The sequence below is a fragment of the Ursus arctos genome, unplaced genomic scaffold (genome assembly GCF_023065955.2).
Source record: "Ursus arctos isolate Adak ecotype North America unplaced genomic scaffold, UrsArc2.0 scaffold_25, whole genome shotgun sequence".
Taxonomy (NCBI): domain Eukaryota; kingdom Metazoa; phylum Chordata; class Mammalia; order Carnivora; family Ursidae; genus Ursus; species Ursus arctos.
The window spans coordinates 2204873-2219987 of NW_026622930.1; the positions used below are offsets into that span (position 1 = coordinate 2204873).

General features: G+C 46.9%; 1 protein-coding gene across 19 annotated transcripts in view; it reads right to left on the reverse strand.

The window, feature by feature from the left end:
- Positions 1-15115, reverse strand: part of KLC1 (kinesin light chain 1) — a 65546-nt gene that overhangs the window by 14689 nt on the left and 35742 nt on the right. For 8 of the 19 annotated variants that reach the window (XM_057318397.1, XM_057318399.1, XM_057318402.1 and 5 more), the window contains 8 exons: positions 12528-12615; positions 11819-11920; positions 9756-9929; positions 9514-9613; positions 6870-6919; positions 6723-6790; positions 4660-4768; positions 2392-2526 (listed from right to left, as the gene is read on the reverse strand). In XM_057318397.1, the coding sequence (XP_057174380.1) occupies positions 2392-2526; positions 4660-4768; positions 6723-6790; positions 6870-6919; positions 9514-9613; positions 9756-9929; positions 11819-11920; positions 12528-12615 (826 nt within the window). Of the gene's footprint in view, positions 1-2364; positions 2527-4659; positions 4769-6722; positions 6791-6869; positions 6920-9513; positions 9614-9755; positions 9930-11818; positions 11921-12527; positions 12616-15115 lie in introns of all 19 variants that reach the window. The other 11 variants (XM_057318396.1, XM_048219910.2, XM_026515196.4 and 8 more) reach the window with 3 other exon arrangements.

Here is a 15115-nt window from a genome sequence, read left to right on the forward strand (position 1 = left end):
TATAAAATTACAGATGACAGGTCTAGCCGACACCTAAACTTCCCGTTTCTAGCCGACACCAGAATCTGGCTGCCCACAGGGAAATAGTTGCGGGTGGCAGCCGTTCTCAACCATGTGCCTTGTCCTCGCAGGGAACTAACTCCTCACAACCACTCTGAGGGCCTGAGTCACTTAGTCTCACACCTAGATAAAGACTAACGTGGGGGCTGCAGTGTACTGAACCTGAACTGAAGGGGACATTTAAAATGGGCTCCTTTAGTTGCATATACCTCCACCTCAATCAGGTTGACTCAAAAAAAGTCCCGGTGTGCATACTGCCTGCACTGCCTTTTCTGAAATAATCACAGTAGGCTCTGAAAATGAAATTCCAACCAAATGTAGGGCGAGCTCAGCACCACCTCAGAACCTGAGAGCTGGGCCTTCCTGCGAGGGTGAAGGTGGGCTGAATCTGAGCAGGGGCCTCGGTAGCCTGGTGGTGAGCACACGAGCCCGGGCGGCTACCCCCTCGGTAACCCGGGCAGTGTCTGAGTCACCTGCTGCTTGATCTCAAACTCTCTGTGAAGGGTCCCTTCTGCTGCTCAGAGCGAGTTTGGAACCACTTTACAGGATGACCTAAGATCTGGGATCTAGATTCTTTCAGCCAGTGGACCACCGGCCAACCAATGAGCCCTGTGATGGACTCTGTCAAAGATACAGAGCCTCTAGTTCTACGAGTCAAGTACAAAGGTGTCCAAAGCCCCGTGTGTGAGTGTTCTAAGTGAAAGCATGTCCAAAGTGAGATGGGAAATGTGAAATGGAAGGAGGACCGAGCATGCACTCAGAGGAGGGACTGCTTCTGCCCGCTGCATCTGTGATTCCAGCAGCAGGCCTGACAGGAAGCTGCCTACCAGCCCTCCACACTGGATGGAAAGCAGCTCTCCCTCACCCCTGAGTCTCAGTCTTGAAGATGGTAACAGAACTCTGCATTGCCAATAATTTTATTACAGGATTGCACAGAAAGATTGACCTAGAAATACTGTCTCAAGAAAAAGCTCCTCCAGAACTTCGTTCGAGAGTATCAAAATCTGCACCCTGGCTTCTACAGACTGGAGAAGGGACATGACCCTCTACACAAAGCATGCAGGACACAGGAATCACGGGGAGAGTACAGTACACAGTGTGGCCAGATGCGGGGGAGAGGAGGGCCTGGCCTTCAGCGTTTTTGTGTTAGACTACTGCCCAATGGGGGAATGGTCAAAGCAGATGCTGATTGGTTGTCTTGGCACAGGAAACACCAAAGCAAGGCAGCTGCCAGATACAGTCAAAAATGCTCTCCCTGAAATTTTGGCCACTAACATTATGTAGAAAATGTCTCATCCTTACCAAACCACTCCAGCTATAGAAAATACCAAAAATATACAGATTCACAAAGATAGCGTACAGCAGGAAAGCCCGAGGTCACTATTTGGCAAATACATGCACACAATTACAACTAATCAAACTGCACCTGCTGCAACTTCATAATTGATCGTGCACCTAATCCCGCATTCAAGTCTCCCTGATAAAAGCAAAATTCTAAAGATACCAGCTCAACATACAAAAGTACTACCACGTGTAACCAACATTCACTAGAAAAAATGTCCAGGAGGCCACACTCTCTTTGGCAACCACTGGATAAACAGCAGTGGTGAGATTCTCCATAAAGGCAAACCAGTGAAACCCAGAGGTAGAGCCTGGCCAGGAGTGATGTGTTCCAAACACAGGTCCATGTTCTGGATCCAAAAACCTCTGGCAGAGGACTATGAAGAGAGACAAGCCCCTGGACCCTCAGTGGGAACAAGACATTCAGCACCGAGGTGGGCCACCAGGAGCAGCCGCCCCAACCTGTGCTTCTCTAGAAACAAGCTCTGTTCGAAACATCATTCCCTTTAAGGAATTTAAATTAATTCTCACAAAATCTACCGCAGCCTGGTCAGTGAAATTAGGAGCACTGGAGTTAGCAATGAAAATGGGTACGTTAAAAAAGCAAGTTAGTTTTCTGCCACACTAATCCTAATATTAAAATAAAACCAGGTTATGGATTATGGCTCTAAATGACCAGGACACTCAATCAGCATTTAAGTGCTCAAAGTTAAGCCAAACAGCTTTCATGGGTTCCTGAAGAGAAGAACATGACCACGTCAAACAAATAACAGACTTCATCAGCAGAAGATAGCACTTACAAAAAGCTTAATTCATAGTTAATTTGAGAAAAGGACAGTGTCTAGCACGTAAGCCAGGAGCAAACTGCTGGACAGCACTCCTGCGGGGAGCCTGGCCCAGGTGGCCTCCCGGCGACAGACAAGCGCCCGCCTGAGCGCGCCGACAGCTGTGTACTGTACTTACCCCGTTCCACTCTACGCTCATACTCACTTCCTCCCCTCCGTCAGGGCCGCTCTCGTACTTGACCACGTCCACGTTCAGGCTCTCCCGGCTCCTCCGCTTCTCCATGTTCTCAGGGTCATTCAGCACTTCAGCTACTCTCTGTTTGTGAACATTGTCAAGACCCTGTGAGCCAGGCAAGGGGGAAAGGGTTGGAGCCATTAGAACTGAAGTTTGATGAAGGATTTCTAAGACGGCTAAGCTTCACCAGGGGCGGGGGGGGGGGGGGGCACAAAAACAGTTCTTAAAACACAGAAGAGTGATTCTCAGGAATATACACTTAAGTCTTGCATATTTCACGTTCTATAAAGTTTACCTCAAATTTTAAAAATCAGCAAATACTGGGCTCCCGTGATTGATTTGCACACTTGAAGTATTTACAAGGAAACACACTGATGTATGCAAATTTGAAATGCTCTGCCCAGAACAGGCCTGGTGGACAGAGTGGTGGGGGTGATGTGCCTGAGAGCAACAAACATTCATGACGGGATCTGGGAGGCAGGCACACAGCATACAATTCTCTCCACTTCTCTGCTTGCCAAGTTCTCACAGTCGGATGCTGGGAAAACGCCCCAACGTTCCCCCCCATCAGGGAGTGAGGAGAGCAGGAAGCTCTCCGCTCATTTCGGCAGGGAGGGCCCCCAGGCACACTTGAGCAAAAACAGCGCTGCACTACAACGCGGCAGAGACTGCTCTCCGTGTGCGTTTCAGTTCGAATGACCCAGAGGCAACACGGTCCATACCCTAAATGGGATTTTAACCCAGCAGCTCATGCAAATACTGCACCGGTACCGACCTTCAGTTTCCTCCTCAAAAGGCACGCACCTCAGGCAGACACTGTGCTGCTGTGACTTTGACTGTCAGCCAGACTGGGGCCCCTCACCCCGCAGGAGGGCATGGCTCCTGGGAAAGCACTGACAATCCCTTCCTTTGAATTATACAACTCCTGATCACCCAGACTCGGCTCATCTGGTACACACTATCCCAGCACTTGAACACCAGGCCTGGATTGCTGGCACGACTCCGGAAGGTGAGCAATCACCGCACTCTAGAGCCAGGAGGAGCTCCAAGACCGTCTACGCCACCTTCCATCCCCGGGGGCAGTGCGCACACAGCTAGACCCCCAGCAGGGCTGCCACCATCCCAGGGTACTCTACCCCACACAGCCCTTCAGAGTCAGAAGACCCTGGAAGGAGGACAGGACTGAAGAAAGGGGCTCCTCCAGGGGCACGGGCGGGTAGACTTCATTGCTACTACCTCTGGCGGGTCTTCTCCCATCACTCTGCATGGACTCTTTTGAAAGAGAAGAATTCTCGGGCATATATGGGTAATTTTAATCCTAGACAAAAACTGGCCATAAACGAGCACATAACTGCCTACATACATTCCACTGATGAAGGGAAAAAACTCACACCTCCCTCTCCAATCTTTAAAACAGAAACCGAAACCAAACCTGCCCTCTTTATATATAGTCTCACCTGTTTACATACACACGACACACGCAAGCAGACACGCACGCAGATTCACACAAATACATTCACTCATTACTCTGAAACCTCATTACAAGGCAACAAGGACGCCTTTCCCGTGTTTCCTCACTACAGCCTCTCAGCCTCACTACAGCCTCTCAGCGGATGGAGGAAAGCGCTTCGGTAGCTGTACCTTTACCTCCCGCACCATCCGACTACACCCCCGCCCCCGGCGGCGCACGGGAGCGCCCGGTGCTACATCCTTCCCTCACACCTGCTACTTTCTGCCTGCTTTTAGACTTGCGCCATTCTCCTGGATGTGAAGTGGTATCTCGCTGTGGTCTGACTTGCATTTCCCTAATGACGAAGGACGCTGAACATCTCCTCATGTGCTTGTAGGCATTCGTGGGCCATCTTCAGGGAAATGTCTCTTCAGCTCCTCTGCTCCTTTTTAACTAGGAGATCCTTCTGTCTTTATACCTTGTGGACCCTAGGTCCTCATCAGATGTGACTTGCAAACACTTCCACCCATTTCTGTGGGTGTCTTCACTTTCCTGAGTATCCTAAATGCATAAACATTTCTAATTTTGGTGAATCTAACTGATCGAGTTTTTCTTTTGCTGTTGTGCTTCTGGTGTCATAGTTATGGTCTTTTAAACAATATAATTGTCCTTGTGCAAACTAAAATATTTTCTATTTCTAAATCAACGTTTTGACAAGTCACATAAAAGAGAGTCATTACACTCAGAGGTCTAATAGTTGAGTTGAAAATAGGAGGCAAGTCACTGACCTGCTTACGGGACCTCATGGCTGCTTCTTCCAATGTTTCTGCAGCTTCAAATTTGCCTTGACGTCTGTAAAGTGCCCCAAGGTTTTTCAAAGTAGTTGTAACAGTCGGACTGTAAGAAAGCACAGTACACACGGAACTATTAAACACCAGTTTCAGAACTACTATCAATAGCACAGAATCTAAAGCACTAACAGACATGTTTGTGAGAAATATTTTTAAATTTCTACAGTACTGGGGCGCCTGGGTGGCTCAGTCGTTAAGCGTCTGCCTTCAGCTCAGGGCGTGATCCCAGGGTCCTGGGATCGAGCCCTGAATCAGGCTCCCTGCTCTGCTGGGAGCCTGCTTCTTCCTCTCCCACTCCCCCTGCTTGTGTTCCCTCTCTCGCTGGCTGTCTCTCTCTGTCAAATGAATAAATAAAATCTTAAAAAAAAAAAAATGTCTACAGTACTTTTTTTAATTGTAAAATTCTAGTAAGTTGTACTTTTTCTTTTAAAGCAGGCATCATGCCCAGCATGGAGCTTAACACGGGGCTTGAACTCATGACCCTGAGATTAAGACCTGAGCCGAGATCAAGAGTCGGACACTTCACTGACTGAGCCACCAGGCATCCCTCTAAAATGCTCTTCTCTCTCAAAGGACCCCTGCCTACCAGTGCAGTTTGTGGCAGTGGGGCTGTCCCCGACACTTCCCATGGAGCCCTCTGTGGGGCCAGGGCATGCCACACCATGCCCTGCAGCCGGTACAACACGCTCATGTGCTCTTCCCAGGCCACGGCCACTCTTGCCGTCCCCCAGCCCCTCTGTCAACAGAAAGGTCTGTGCTGGGTCTGTCCAGGGACCCTGGCGGAACTTATTTTGCGTTGGGCAGGAAAGAGGCCACAGTGTTTCTGATGCTGCTATTCACCTTCTCCCTCCTGTCCACAAGCAGAGGGGACGCGGAGTGAGCGCACAAGACTGGAAGCAGAGAGTGAGTGTGGCACGCGTGAAGAAGAGCCAACAGTGTGCATGGGGATTCAGTGCTGCTGTGCTCCTGACGGCAGTCTTACTAAAAAACCAGAGATAAACCTAGGTCCTTTTCATATACCTAAGTCCTTCAACAGTCCTCCTTGTTAATGACAGGCGCTTATGATATAGAAATAAAGAAGCTATATCCCATGTCTCTGAGACAATCACACTGCAGGGGAAAAATAAAGCCTATAAATTTCAGCTTTTATGGTAAGTGCTATGGGGAACCCAGAGGAGGGTTCAGAGAATGTTCCAGGCAGATGACCGGTAAAAACTGGTCGGGGGGGGGTGGTGGTTATAGTTAAGAGAGGGAAAAGCCCACCAGGAAGGTGTTCCAGTCAGGAGAGGAAAAAAGAGTGTGGACAGCAGAGGATCACAGGGCCAGCGAGGGAAGACAGGGAAGACCTCACACTGCCCTCCGCAGACGTGGAGGCCCTGAGGGCTGCGGGGCGGGGGTGTTCCGGCTCAGGATCTGCCCCCCGCATGCCAGACACGCGATGGCAGAGTGCCAGCCTGTGTGAGTCTGCTGCAAGGTCATCTGAATACTGGCGTCCTACTTAGCTACCCCCTTCTCCTGCAATTAGGCAGTCAGCCTCAGGCAGAGTCATGGTAATGGACAGAACCGAATCTCACCCACACTGCAGTGAGGTGCGTGCACATACATTACCTCGCTTACAAAGTCCCCGGTATTTGACTGGAAGCTGGGAACAGCGTGGGGCTGTGCACATGCACCACCTAAAAGAACTTCCCATGTTCAGTCATTTACAAGCTGCCCTTAAAGCAACAACAAGCACCTTCCTGGGAAGTTTTGTTTCTTCAGTTAAAAGGACGTACCTATCGGTGCGCCTGGGTGGCTCAGTCAGTTGAGGGTCCAACTCTTGATTTTGGTTCAGGTCATGATCTCAGGGTCGTGAGATCGAGCCCCGTGCCAGGTTCTGCACTCGGCGTGGAGTCTGCTTGTCCCTCTCCCTCCTTGTCTCCCCCTCCCCCTGATCACTCACTCGCTCATGCTTATCTAAAATAAATAAATAAAATCTTAAAAAAGAAAAAAAGACATACCTATCAACTTTGCAGGCTTTGTACCAGCCACCATACTCTCCAAAAGATGTCCCGTCCTTTTGCTTTCCCTAAATTATAACCAATGAATAATTATCTATAAAGCAATATATCCAATTTAGAAAATTCCTCAAAATAGTATGTTCTTACTTTGCATTCTTCTCTTTCTTCAGCATGCATCCAAATGGGTTTATTTTCATCTAGGGGAGAAAAAATAACATACTATAAAACTGAAGAACAGGGCCCACTGAGTAGCGGCTGTCAAGGTTCAATAATTACAAGGCTTTTCTCTCTCATGTGATCCTTCTTAGATGTTACTTCTTACAACTTGGACAGAGGAACTTCACAGTGGAGCCTATGAGGGTGGAAGACACAAGCAGACGGCCTATCACATCAGCGCTGTGAACAGAAGACGCACAATCCAAAGTACCTACACAGGGCAGGCCGCCGTCAAAGGAGAGGACGAACGCTAGGGCCCTTGTGATGAAACGTGTAATGCCAGAATGTATTTAGAATTGGAGAAAGCCAGCATTAAACAAAAGTCTAAGAAAAGGGTAAGATGCTGGGAGCAAAGTGGGGAAAGATACTAATCAATATTCTCTGAAAGTCTTTACTTTTGAGAACCTTAACCATACCACTCCATCCAGTTTCTAGACAACCAGTGTACCCACACCATGAAGGACAAGCAGTCTCAAAAGTGAAGTTTCTGAAAAATTTTTACGATATGAAAAATGCTTGAGGTACCTAAGTATGAGGGAAAATAAGTATCCATGACTACGTGTAAAGTCTGGTTTTAAATATGCAAATCAATCAGCACAGAAAGACACTACAAATGTTAAAAGATGTATCGGGGTGTTGAAACCATGGGTAATTTTCACGTGCCGTCTCTCCATGAATTTTCAAGGATTCCCAGAATGAGGACCTATTTCAGGTTCCAGGGGAAGAAGACTGTGCTCACATCCGGTCACTAATGACCGAACCCTGGACAAGTCACTTCGTCTACAGTGTCCTCACTCCTAAAATGGTGAAGGTTTGACCCACTTCAGAAAATTAAATATGATTACACAGAGACTGCCTCTCCGAAAGACTAGCACATGGCTACTCGTATGATTATGTGACTTGCCATGTCACAGGAGAAAACTAAAACCCGTTTCGAATACTGGTTTTAAGAGTGTGAACGGTATCTGAAACTTACTAATAACACCATGAGTGCGGTCTGAGCTTTATCTAACTAAACTAATTCTATTGCTAGTTACATAGCAAGTTAACAGGACATGATTCCCAGACAACACAACAGGCCACACACATGGATGTGCACTCTGTGAGCAGCAGGGGCCCCTGGGAGACTGAGGGTCACACACTGATGGCAACAGGACGCATCTGCATCTTGCCTAAAGAAAAAATGCCTTCTGTCCTACGTTTTAACATTTGTATGGAGGGCAAATCCAAATACAGGGCAACTGCTTTTAACTAGAACTCAACTGGACTATTTTTAGCAAAAAGCAGCTAGCAAATCATAAGGAAACAGTATTCCCCAAGAACAGAACTGTTTAAAAGCAGCATTAAGGAAATGCCCTGGAATCACTACAAAACCCACAAGGCCTCTGCGGTTCGGTGAGGATATGCTGCCCTGTCCCGCAACAAGTGCAAACAGAAACCATGCTCACAACAGTGAGCCTGGGGCATTGCTGTGTTCTGAGAGTAAAAGAGATTTACTATTCCACTTATTTTTTTTTTTTTTTTTTTTTTTTTTTTTTTTTTTTTAAAGATTTTATTTATTTGACAGAGATAGAGACAGCCAGCGAGAGTGGGAACACAAGCAGGGGGAGTGGGAGAGGAAGAAGCAGGCTCACAGCGGAGGAGCCCGATGTGGGGCTCGATCCCATAATGCCGGGATCACGCCCTGAGCCGAAGGCAGACGCCCAACCGCTGTGCCACCCAGGCGCCCCTACTATTCCACTTATTAATGGAGGGAAAAAACTAACACACTTCAAAGATTTTTCACAAGTGGTTTCTAGAAACCCTCTACAAATGAAACATTTATTAAGCAAAACCTCTCTCCCTATGCATCCTGAGATTTCCTACACAACAGTAACAACCATCCTCATCCCAAATGCCTTACGTAACACCTGATGCAGGGGGGAAATGCCTTACGTAACATACATTGTTTTATTGAGCAATTTAAATCCTATAAAATATGTATTCCAAAATGTATATTAAGTACCTGTAATACTTTAAGAAATATGGAGACAGGCCTTGGTTCTTTTAGACAAATAACCCAGCAGACCCTGGGATGGGTTCAACCATTTGCATTTCTGCCAGGTCCCACATGGTGCTGATGCTACTGGTGCCTGCTGGCACTCTGAGGACCAGGATAATAGAGTAATTCCAGAAAGCGCAGATGCCTCCAGGGAGGTTTTCTAGAGTTAGTGCTCTGAGTTGCGCACGAAGCAAGTCTGGACTCCAGAGAGGGCGTCGCAGAAAGACGTGAGGCAGACGGCCCATCACCCCCCACCACAAGGCACGTGACCCCACTGAGTAACTGGTGACCAGGGCAAGGATGCAGGTGTTCACCGTGCTGGATAACAGATGAATGAATGAGCCTATGACCACTCAGACTGTGCCACATCCTCTCCTCTGAGCTCTATCTGCAAAATCATTTCTAAAATTCAAATTGAATTCTACCTTGAAAATATGTTGATGACTTGGGTATTACCAAGTTCCAGCTGGAAATCACCATTTTTAATGCATCCTAACAACGGTATCTGCTTAGAAGCGATAGTATAGTCCTTACCATCTACAGAACCAAACTCCCTTTCGTGTGCACGAGTGAGAATCTCTTTGTACAGTGTTTCTGCTTGCTTGAATTTTCCTTGCTTCAGATAGCAGGATGCCTTAAAATAAAATAAAGTACTTAGTAACTTCATATGTAATGAAACATTCTCATCTACGGATTAAGTGATGAAACAAAGCTCAGAGTTCAAAAAAAGGAAGCAATTCTGGCTCTACCTACAGAGTGCACCTCTGTCCACATACCAGGTTATTTTTCGTTTTGGCCACATTGGGGTCATCGGGCCCCAGTTTCGTTTGGTAGATCTCGAGGGCTCTTTGATAATAATACTCTACTTCCTCGTACTTGCCCTGATTCTGGCACAGTAAGGCCAAGTTATTTAACTGCTTGGCAACGTCGGGGTGATCCTTTCCCAAAACCTGGGAACAAAAAAAGAGTGTATTAGAAACACCGAGTTCAGTGCCATCCAGTCCGTTCTCCACCTGCAATGAGAAGGGGCCTTCTCAACACAAACATGGCTGTGCCCAACGTCCAGGCTCACAGTCCGGAGCCCTGCCTCCCCATGCTACGCACTAAGGAAACAGCCAGAACTCATACTCTTGGCAGATGGGAGGAGACTATACTGATTTCCCTACATGCTCTCAACTTTTCACCCGTACAATATACCTACAGAGGCATTAGTATGTACAGCCTGAAACCAGGAAAGAGGTGTATATAGGTTATGTCAGTATAACCCCCAAGTTCTGGAAGAGCCCTTTCAGACTCGAGCTATCACACAAGAACCTTTCCTATGCGTGCAAGCCTTCAAAGGGTATCTCTAGCTCTTACACTCAGCCTGCATATCCCTTCCCACTAAGACCCGGAGGTCCCCTGCACTCACCCCAAACCACTCCCCTCACATTTTAAAGTCCACCTGCAGGGCTCCTGGAGCTCCTGTCCCACATGTCTGATGCCCTTCTCCTAGTCCCCCTAGCCACACACCCCCACTAATCACCACTCTCACCAACCAGGGGCCCCCGAGCTCTCCGCACACATTACTAAATGAGTGAATGAAAGCAACTATCCACGAAAAAAACTGGCAGATTATTGTACAGAGTTCATAATCCTTAATTTGATATTTATGTGTTCTCCTTTACTTTACCCCCAGTCTGTTCAAAATCTGACCGTTTTAATTCATAAATGTCATGCCGACAGTAGCACGAAAAAAGTTCTCCGCATAATTTGATGAGCCCCTTTTATTTCCCCTTTCCCAATTCTTCGCCATATGGCCAAAAATTAAATGATCTTGCAGTATCACTGACAAAAAATCACAGAAAATACCAAATTAAAAATACTCCTCCTAGACCTAACACTGGCGCCTCCTGAGATTAACAAGCCACGTTTTCCCCAACACCTAATTAGCACAGGCTGCAGCCGCCGGCGTTAATACCCATGACAGGGACTGGATCTGTACTCAGCCAAACTTCAGTTCTGAAAATCACTTCATTTTTTTTTTTAAGATTTTATTTTATTTATTTGTCAGAGAGAGAAAGAGCGAGAGCAAGCATAAGCAGGGGGAGCAGCAGAGAAGCAGGCTCTCCGCTGAGCAGAGAGCCGTTGCAGGACTCAATCCCAGGATCCTGCGATCACGACCTTAGCCAAAGGCAGACGCTTAAACGAACGAGCCACCCAGGTGTCCCAAACATCACTTCATTTTTTAAGCTTTATAAGCATATTTGGTGACTTCATTTTTCAATTTCAGGATTTTTCTTATCGACAGGTACATGCCCCGTTGTCAAATGATAAATGCCCTCCACGTCCAGTCCTCAGGAGTTCCTCCTCTTGCAGTCATTTCTAGGCCACATCAGGCAAGGAGGGCATGAAGACTGAACCCATTCCCTTTTTTTTTTTTTTTTTTAAGATTTATTTATTTCTGAGAGAGAGAGAGAGAGAAGTGTGCGCACATGAGTGGGAGGGGCAGAGAATCTCCAGCAGAATTCTGCGCTGAGCACAGAGCCTGATGCGGGGCTCGATCTCACAACACTGAGATCACGACCTGAGCCAAAACCAAGAATCGGATGCTTGGTCGACTGCGCCACCCAGGTGCCCCTGAACACCCACTGGCTCCTCTTAAACACCAGTCTGAATGGGCTCATCTGGCTGTGTTTTGTGGGCTGTCCACCTCATCCTTTATCAAATGAGCTATTTTCAGTAAATGGTCAGTCATGATATACCACAGTGGTCATTCCTCAAAACTTAAAACCTGAGATACTTAAAGAGCACAAAACTCTGCATCTCAAGACAATGAGCACCCTTCCCTTGCCCACACCTTTTCTCTGATCTCCAGAGCTCTTTTACACAGCGGTTCGGCCTCTTTGTACTTCCCTCTTTTGCCATAAAGCACTGCAAGGTTATTCAGAGTCGCTGCCACCTGCCAACACAGAGGGAACAGCAGAGAAGGGTGAACGACTTCAGACACCACACGCGCATCAGTATCCAGTACACACAGTGACGTGCTCTCCACTAAGTGAAGGAACAGGACTTCAGTTAAAAGCAGAAGAGCAATTCACTATACACTATAGATTATACAGAGTAAACTGGAGAATACGAAAATCAAACAATCAACACCACCGTGATCTTGATTTTTTTTTTTAATTTCACTGGAAGCCACAAAGCCAACCCAAACACAGATCTGTTTGCAAATCTGGCCAGATTTTAAGAAAAAGACAATATAAATTCTTTAGAAATAATTTATAGAAGTACATGCAATTTGATTTAGGATAAAAAAAATACAGTACGTGACCCACATGACATGGCGGTGCTGAACAAATTAAGAGTGCGCAGCGTGCGTTGCCCGTCAGAGCCCCCAGCGCCGAGGCTCAGCACGGGCACCGACTGAAGACTCCTACCTGCGCCATCTAGTGAAAAGGCGGCTCTTAAACCTTCCCTGTTGAGTTTAATACTAAAATGAGTTCGGTAAAAACAACGTATTAGGGAAAATGAAATACAAAAAGAAGGAAAGAACCAGATATACAAACCGCGGGATGATCTTTGCCCAAAGTTTTCTCACGGATGGCCAAGGCATCGTTCAGTAGATTAGCGGCATCTTTGTATTTATTCTGGTCTCTAAATTGAAAAACATACATTAAGTGTTTTGGATACAGCCTACTATGCCTTTTTAAAACTAATATTGAACTACAGAAATAAAAGTTAAGCTTTAGCTACTTAAAAAAACAAAAAATCCACTATTAAAACTACCTCTAGTGTAGAAGAAAAAGACTCCACCAATAACGTGAACTTGGAACCCGCGCCCCCACCCCAGGTCATGGGGACAGCACTGCCCCCACAGCGCGGCGCTGGCCTGCAGGTGCCGGCCGCAACACACACAGTACGGCAGCCGGTCCAAAGGCTGGCTCACAGAGCTTCACCTATCAGAACTGATCCCAGGGTCCGAGCCCAGGCTCTGCCAGTTAATGACTGCAAGGCTCCCACAGTCCCAACTGACCCATCTAGAAAGCGTATTACCTAACTCACAGAACTGCTCTAAGAAGCTAATGATATGCTATGTATATAATGAAAAAGCTTGTTAAAAATAAAAACATTACAGGGGCACCTGGGTGGCTCAGTCGTTAACCGTCTGCCTTTGGCTCAGGTCGTGATCCCAGCGTTCTGGGATCAAGCCCCGCATCGGGCTCCCTGCTCAACAGGAAGCCTGCTTCTCCCTCTCCCACTCCCCCTGCTTGTGTTCCCTCTCTCGCTGCCTCTCTCTCTGTCAAATAAATAAAATCTTTAAAAAATAAAAAAAAATTAAAAAAAATAAAAACATTATAGCGTTTAAATCTGGTACATAACTTGCCACCGTCTGAGGAAGGAGGAAGGAGGAGGTTTCTGACGGCAGTGAGATGGAAAGCCCAGCCCCAGCCTCTGCCCTCCCTGGTCTGTGTACTGACAATGTGACCGCAGAAGAGTTCTTTGCTCTGCGAGACTGAGCACACGTGTTCTTGAACTGTGTAATAAGAGCTGCCCGGCGAGGCTTCGCCCTGCAGGAGCCAGACTGCCCTACCAGACATGAAAAGGGTTGATGGGCCTCTGGACCCTCTGAAGCACACTGATTCTGCCAAGTGTACTGAGACTGTTTTCTTCAATCACCCTACTACACATGACCAACTGGCTGAAACGTTTTGCGAAAATCGGCAAATACGACAAAGTCTCAAGAACTAGAGACCGTTAAAACCAGTAACAACAAGGACTACCCAAAAGCGTGTGGCAGCTCAATGAGGCAAGGTGTACTGAGCACTTTTCTAAACTGTGATGGGCCCTAAAATGTCAGAGGCTGTTAATTAATTAGCCAAAGTGAGGTCACATCAAAAGCAACAGCACTGGTTCTCAGTCGTGGCCCCAAACCCACGACAGTCATCCTCAGCCAGAACACACTAAAACCAGTCCCGCCCCAGAACTCTGGCGCTGGGGCCCGCACTCATTTAACTAGCTCACCAGGAAATTCAAACTCAAAATGAAAACAAAAGTATACCACTGCATGCATGAAAATCCTAAGAGAAAAATGGGCAAGACAACGGAAGATTCACAGGACACAAATGACTAAAAATACCAAATCGGAGAAATACGAAGGCAACCACCATGCTGCGCTTCTGCGTTACTGCAGTGCAGGGACGAGCCGCGCTGCCTGGTGGGGACGGTGAGGCCACAGCAGGGACAGGATGCCGCCTTCCTGAGGAGCAGCTTGGCCATAGGTACCAGGCGTAGACTGGTAGACTCTAACCCATTTTAGGAACTGATCCTTAAAAAAATCTAAAATCTCAGATAAAATGTCTAAAGATGTTTATCAGTATATTATGCCCTTCCCCCAAAAGCTTAAAATTAAATGTCCCCTAACACAAGAAAGGTGAGAGGAGTTACAAGCTAGCCTCAGGGTGCAGTCCTGAATATGAATGTGAATATATAGAGAGTTATCCATTTGTTTTTTGACTTCTGACTGACACAAGTAACCCCTCAGCTAGGGCATTAAGGGAAAACACCAGACTGCAGGAGAACCCGGAATTCCCACTGCCTGACACAGTGGCAAGCTTGGGACCATGCATGCTTACACGCAACAACAAAAATCTACGTGCATTTTTTAAATTTAACTCATTCTAGTGTTGGCAAGAAATACTTATGTTAGTACATACAAAAAAAAAATTTTTTTTAAGATTTTATTTATTTATTTGACAGAGAGAGAGAGACAGCCAGCGAGAGAGGGAACACAAGCACGGGGAGTGGGAGAGGAAGAAGCAGGCTCCCAGCGGAGGAGCCCAATGTGGGGATACATCTCAGAATGCCAGGACCACACCCTGAGCCGAAGGCAGACGCTTAACGACTGAGCCACCTAGGCGCCCCAGTACATACAAATTTTTTTAAGTTTCATTTATTTGAATGATCTCTATGCCCAACGTGGGGCTCGAACTCACGACCCTGAGATCAGGAGTCGGATGCTCTACAGACGGAGCCAGTCAGGCACCCCAGTGCATACAAATTTTTTTAAAAAACCTTTTGGAATGAAACTGGCACCATCCGTCAAGATTTTAAATGTAAATACCCATGACTAAAGAATCCCTACACTATTGTTAAC